General features: G+C 33.9%; 1 protein-coding gene across 1 annotated transcript in view; it reads right to left on the minus strand.

Annotated features, from left to right (window-relative positions):
* ADGRV1 (adhesion G protein-coupled receptor V1) overlaps positions 1-7,416 on the minus strand; it is a 566,041-nt gene that overhangs the window by 535,181 nt on the left and 23,444 nt on the right. Inside the window, 6 exon segments of the mRNA XM_017886717.1 lie at positions 82-205; positions 1,306-1,469; positions 2,174-2,354; positions 3,123-3,308; positions 3,400-3,443; positions 3,446-3,525. Coding sequence (XP_017742206.1) covers positions 82-205; positions 1,306-1,469; positions 2,174-2,354; positions 3,123-3,308; positions 3,400-3,443; positions 3,446-3,525 — 779 coding nt within the window.

Consider the following 7,416-nt stretch of genomic DNA (forward strand, 5'->3'; position numbering starts at 1 on the left):
TGTGTGTGTGTGTGTGTGTGTGTGTGTGTGTATACTGTTTAAGAAATATGTGAACTCATTCAAATAAGATAGCAATACCACCTGCAAAATAAATGGGGTCATCATTTCTTCTAATCCTCAGAGTTGCAGTTGTTCTATTTCCCACTTTAGCTCCTCCAGTGGCATTCAGTAAGACAATGGTAAATTCTTCCATTTCTTCTGGAATCTTTGGAAAATGTTACATGTTTTAAGTCAGGTGACTTATACACATAAATTACATTATATATTCTTAAATTATTGAGTTTTTTTTTTTTTTAAAGTACCATTAACCCTATTATTCATTTCCTTTTCGGGGGCAGAACTTCCCCTAACATATTCAGGTAAGACTCAGATCCCCCAAAAAATAATTTTCATGTGCATTCATACAAACAGCCAGTTCATTTAGACTAACTATGAAATTTAATGGAAATATAGATATTTTGCCTTATATAAGCTAAAAACAGATATACCCCAGAGGTCATATTATTTCTGCAAGAAAATGGGAAACATGTTGATTTTAAGATGAAACATAAAAAATAACTTTTGAACACTTAGAGCAGTTTGTCATAGTAACTAAAGCTCAGCTAGCTCACAAAGGCCGCTTACAAACCTCACTGAAGTTTCACCTGCATGGGTCATAAAGGCCTCACTCCATGTCCTAACAAGATTTGATTCCCCACATTTCTGAGCCTACACGGATCCCCAGGTGGACACTGTTTCTTTTTCACGTCATCTCTGTGCACTGGTGCCCCCCTCCCCCTGAAACAGAAAGGTGTCAGAATTTTGTCTCTTGAGGAATGGGTCTGAGGGAAAGGGGACTGGTCTCCATAGCCGTTCTAAGTGTCACTCTCCTAGCAAAGGTTCACTCCCTGTTGTTACTAAGATCTTTCTCTTTACTATCAGTAAGAAGAAATGCCATGTTTGGTCCAGGACTCGTCCGACCCTGTGTCCTGATGCTGAGACTGCACCATAGGACACTTAATAGCTGACCTTGCCTTCAAAGGGACTAAATACAAGCCGAGGGCTTCGCCTCTCCAACTAAGAAGCCCTGATACTGGATACATGAGCATTGTCACTGACCACTCTCAGTTCTAGAGTTCAACATGTCTTCAGGGGGGACCAAAACATAATACTGCTCTTCTGGCTTATGGTCAGACACTGTCACACCTGAGTTCTTTATCATAGACTTTTATCACAAAATATGTTACCAGATGTTTAATTATTTAATAAAAAATAATTATTGATCAACTACAACAAGTAAGGCAGAAAGTTATATGCAACATTTACCTCATCTGGAAGGGAGTAAATGATAATATTTTTTGAAAATTCCTGATCTCCAAAGACAATAGTCCCTTGTACAGGAAATACATCTTGTGTAAAGTCTGGACTGACCAGCCATGATACACTAACATCACCAAAGTTGCCTCGATTTCTTACTACATCATAAACAGCTGTGAAATGGAAACATACATAATATATATGAACACATACAAAACTTTAAAATGATGAGTAAAGAAATTTGTTACATAAACAAACATAAAAACAACACCTCTTTTTAGTAAGTTCCAACTATTTGCTTAGCACAGTTTTTAAGGTACATATAAAAATATATTAGCCTGTTCCTCCCTCTGTAGCTATATAATTAATTAAATAAATGGACTCAATCTCTTCTAGTTTGGGATTTTAGAAGTCAGTCGGAATGGGAAACAGAAGGATGATGAATTAGGCACACCTATCATAAAGTCCCGTAAAAATATCTGCTCAAAGCAGTTACAGGAAGCTGCATGTTCAAGTGCGATTTCCTTACTCAGACAGACACTGCTCTAAAAATAAACTTTATCATTTCCTGTCAGCTCAATAGTTCCCTAGCAATAGTTCTTAGTTTTATGGTTCTTCCTATTTGGATGGACTCATTCTTGAGTATTTGAGTTGCACTGCATATGCTTAAGTGGTATCGAAATATAACTGAAGTCATCAGTATCATCACAATACTATGTAAGAAATAAAAATCGTGGTCCTAAATATGATTCTAAAAAATTCTGCACTATGTATCATTTCTAAGGCAGGGTGAGCAACTGTCAATAACTAGTTACTAAAAAAATTATATTTCTTCTTCAGTAAACAGAAATACAATATAAGACACAGAATAAATTACCACTGTAGATATCATCTCCTTTGCTTTCATTTATCATCACAATTAGACCATCAGAAACAAATTCTATAATCCCATGAGGATCATCATTTTTCAGAATCGTTATATTGACAATGGTGGCACTTCCCAACTTGCTTTCCCGGTCTCCGTGGCTGCTGAGGACCACCCAGTAGTGTTCATCCAACTAAATGAACGTGTCAAAGTATGGAAATTATAAAGTTGACTTTTCACAACAAATTAAAAAACATAAATATTCAAGAATATTAATATACTCAAATTTCCAGAAGCATATAACTCACTGAAAGGACAAAAGAGGTGACATTATTTCTTTAAAAATTAACATTCTCCTATCAATTAAGAGAGACACCAGAAATACATATACATTGTCCAAAAAGAGAAAAAGAGAAACAATGATACTACTCTAAAATGGTAAGAAAAGTGGATGTTATCACTGATGATCTAGTCATTTAAACTTACAAAAGTGAATAAAACTAAATTAATTTAAGAGTTACACATGTATTGCTGAGTAAGCATAACGGAACTATACCTGGTTCTATTAACATAAAACTTGAATTTCTTTTTTTCAACAAAGTAATTCTATAGCAAAATTTCTTCAGTTTAAAACCACATCATTAAAAGTTCAGTCAATACATATTACCTAAAGGAAGCCTTAACATGAATAAAGCTAAAAGGAGATGAAAACTGGTCACACACTGAAAGTCTAAGACTGTTTGTTATTTCTTTATGTGGGGCAAAAATACACCATTCTAATTTGAATGAGTCTTCATTTTTTAATCTTGTGTTAAAAATTTTCCAAATCTATGTACTTCTCAATCTTTTCTTGCCTACCTCTTTCCTGTCTCTTTGCCAATGTTCAAAATACTTATATTCATAATATACCAAATACTATCAATCTTACAGAGAAACATAAAGAAAAAATAAAATCCCATACCTCTGGTATCCCATCCAATCTTGCTAGCAAGGTGATCACTATCTCCCTTTCTCCAGGTTTAAATTCTAGTATTCCTGTGTTTCCATAGAATTCATTGCTATCTCTTGGCTCTACTCGGTAGTGTAGAAACTGCTTAACAAGGGACCCCCTCGATCGGATGATGTGGAGCTCTACAGATTCTCCTTCCTTTAAAAAAATCCACAAAAGTTGAAACCCTTTGAGATCATTCTTCTAAAGTTGTGAGCACAGAATAAGTGGAAGTTTTTTTCATACTTACTTTTATAACATAGGGTCCTCTGGAAGCAGGAGAAAATTCAAAACTCCCCCAGGTTCATCATTTTCCAAAATAATTAGGTCACGGCTAGTATATCCAGATTTCAGCACTTGGTTTTCCACGTTAACCCTAGAGAAGTCAGAGGGAAAAATAGCACCTGCTACTTCCAGGTTTACTTCTGAATTTTGCAGGCTTTTAAGGCAATATTTACAACTCTTCAGGATAATGAAAAGGAAGGCTACGAGGAATTAGACCTTAAGTGAATTTACGTGTGTTGAAATCATTTAAGCTCAAAACAGTTTTACTCCTAACAGTTGTGAAAGAACTTCTATTTCTGAACTCATTACATCTTTTTTATTTGATAAAAAGCAAACACTACATATGTACACCAAGAATAGTGTAACCAAATGTCATCAATATATTTTATTTAAATAAAGTATCAAAATTTGCAGATTTGATTCTAGTTTGATTTCTAGTTTCTAGAAAAATTTAATTTGTAACACATAGAAGATATCTTTAAAACAAAATTACGTTTCAATTTTACATACACTTGAATTTATTTTAAAACTCATTACGATAAGATCCATCACTAAAGCTGAATAAGACGCAGCAAGCATATAGCGGCTGGATAACTAAATGGAGCTAAAGCTAATCACGTTGATAAAAATTAACCAATTGTAATTTAGGTCATCTTAGGAATATATGTTGTGGCTTCAGGCTGTCTCTATTCCCCTTAAATTTTCAACCTGTTCCTTTTTCTTTAGTTTATAAATAGGAAAATGTAGGGAATTATAAGAATAATAAAATGAATAGATTATAGATCTGAGATGCATGAACATGTTATACGCATTTCCTATGTATCTCTCCAAAAGAACATATTCAAAACATATGGTTTTTAAATTTCTGGTTTTAACATTCAGAGCATAATTGAGAGATGATCAAAGGGACTTGGACTGCAGATTCTGAGAGTTAAAAAGCGCAGCAGGCGTGCTTACAGAATATCATATCCTTGCAAGCTGGCTCTAAACCTTGTGGCCAAAATGTCACATCCTATTGAACCAAAATATATTGCTGCTCAGACCCGGCAAATCACAATGAACACCACAATTCATAAGTAGAAATATGATACGAAGAAAACCTCACTTTCTACTGTTAACAGAGAATGCTGAATTCGACATCTTTCCCTAGTTTTTAGAGAGTCTGATAATCATTCTAAGGCATGGCTAGTGGCCCAGAAGAAGAGAGTCTAAATAATAGGAGTTATTTTATACAGTTAAAAGCAGTCTTATGATTTTTGTAGCAAATTTATCATCGTTTTAACAATATCGCTCATTAATTAAATAGTTAATTATTATCGCATAATTAGCTAGGAATGCAAAAAACTGGGCTCAGAATGGCTAAATATATAAAAACTCGCATTTTCTTTGAAAATAATAATAAATTGTTTTTAAAGCTTCTTAAAATATGCTACCCTTACGTGAAGTGGGCAAATTTGAAAAGTTCTGTATTATTCGAGGTCTGAAGATTAGTAGGCAAGAAATTGCTTAGATGTGGGGGGCAGCTCAGAAAACCAATGGAACCGTTCCAGATAGATTGATTGCTTAATTCTCTGTTAAGTACAAGCTAGCAAGATTCATAAAAAGTGTTGGGTAAAATTTCAGAAGTAAGCCGCAGTAAAAATAATTGTTCTTTGATGTTATGATGTACCTAACAAGAGAAAGTTAAAAGGTTGGGTGTTTAAGTTCTTCTTAATGTCATATACACTAATTCTCAAATTTCAAAATATTTTAAGTGCATTCACAGTGCAAAACTCTTAGGACCAAAAATTAATAAACACCTTTGTGTAAGCTCCCCTCATCATGAGAAAACGAAACTGCACACAAAGCATGCACAGCCAGGTGGACAGGCAAAATTTCCCAAGACCTGTAATCATGCAGAACAGCAGCCTTGTCCAAAAAAATCACTTGCAAAACAAAATACTGAATCACCAAAACAAGGTATTATTTTGTACACTTACCCAAAATACACGACAAACCTTTCAGTTTCTACCCTGTCAACACAGAAAGAAGTGTGGGAGGGGGAAACAGGAGGCAGGGCACCATTTGCCAAAATCTCACTAATACTGCGAGAAACTTAGAATGGCAAGGGAAAAATAAAGCTAAAGAAAGGTTTCCTTTTTTTCCCAAGAGCTAGTAATGCTGGTTTTATGGGAACTCTGCACCCTGGATTCTTCGCTATTGACAAATGCTAGCAAGAGCTTCAGCAGTTCCCACTTAATGGAAGATGACCCCATGGCCAGCAAGCTTGTCAAGACCCATTCAAAACATTCCTTTCCAGGCCTCCTCCAAGGCGCTTGTGCCTGCCAAGCACTGTACAGGCTCACAAACCGCAGCAGCTGAACAAATTTCTTTCAGCCCTGCTTATAATTACTTGGTAGCTTTAATTAGGTTTGAAAAATATAAAAACCTCTCAGATCTAAAGCCAGTTGTTCTTTGAGTTAGAAAAAACAAAACTGTGTAACTAGAGAAATCTATACCTATATCATTTGCACAGCAATATACTGAAGAAGCCATATCATTATATCTTTTAATTACATCAAATATTACTTAAATACAACTTTTATCAGGAAACCAAAACACTTTTCCAAATCTGCAGTGTATTCCATTTTCAAACAGCCTTGAAAGCACATGTCAAATGTAGAGCCCTATAGCTTCACTTTCAAAATCAAATGCACCATTTATAAATATAGGGTTATATACCACATGTACCAAAATTTTTCTGAAATAAACTGGCATGATGAAATTGTGATCTGAGGAAAACTAAATAGAATATTTTTAATCAGCATGGTATTTGAAAGCACCACAGGTTTTTTAGTACCAGGGCAACTTTTGTCTATATTGAGTTGAAATATAGAGAAGCTGAACTTGGATTTCACATTGAGAGAAAATTACAAACTGTTATCACAATAAACTGTTAACTATTTTTATTGCAATATTGTATTGTGATTTATTGTAATCACACTTGCTAGCATTCATTTATTCTTTCACTCAAGTTTCGTCAAAACTGCAAAACTAAGAGGGAGTTTTTGATAAAATATGGTATCTAGATTTTATTTAACTAAATGTCCCTGAACATTCAAATGTAATTTGCTCATTCTTGTTCACACACAAGTGAGATAATACAAGTAGGCACCAATTATTAATCAAATTAAAACATTTTAATATATATATGAACTAACTTCCTCTATTTGAAAAGACCCAATAATTTCTGAAATTTTCTACCTCATGATTTGTACTTCCTTATGTACTATTTTTACCCACAGGAGAAAGAAAAAGAAGAACAAAATAAACCCTTAAAAATTATACTTAATTTCAATGTTACCTAAGATTTAAAATGAATAGTTTGAAATAATATAAAGAATAGTCACTATCAATTTGCAGATGGATAATCTAAATCATTCTTTAAACATTTAGTTGAGAGTAGAAACTGTCAACTAAGCTAGCAAAGTTTGTATGGATTCCTACAGCATTGGTTTATCATTACTGTTTCTGTTTCTTTAGTTGTTTTCAAGATTGACCACTGAATGCTTACACCTTACTTAAGGAAAACAAAAAAAAAAAAAAATGTTTAATTTCCAATTTACATTGCATTACATTTTACTGATTTTTTTTTATCGTATGAAATACCTTTTCTTAAGAAAAGTTCTGAAACATACATTAAAACCGTAAGTCTGGGGAGGGGGGAGGAGGGAGGGATTGCATTGGGGAGTTATACATGATATAAATGATGAATTGATGGGTGCTGACGAGTTGATGGGTGCAGCACACCAACATGGCACAAGTATACATATGTAACAAACCTGCACGTTATGCACATGTACCCTAGAACTGAAAGTATAATAAAAAAAAAAAAAAAGTTTGAGGTGATAAATATGCTAATTACCCTGATTTTATCATTACACACTGTAAAAATGTATAAAATATCACTGTAATCATAAATATGTATAATTATGTCAATTAA

Source organism: Rhinopithecus bieti, unplaced genomic scaffold (assembly GCF_001698545.2).
Source record: "Rhinopithecus bieti isolate Rb0 unplaced genomic scaffold, ASM169854v2 scaffold_15252, whole genome shotgun sequence".
Classification (NCBI taxonomy): Eukaryota; Metazoa; Chordata; class Mammalia; order Primates; family Cercopithecidae; genus Rhinopithecus; species Rhinopithecus bieti.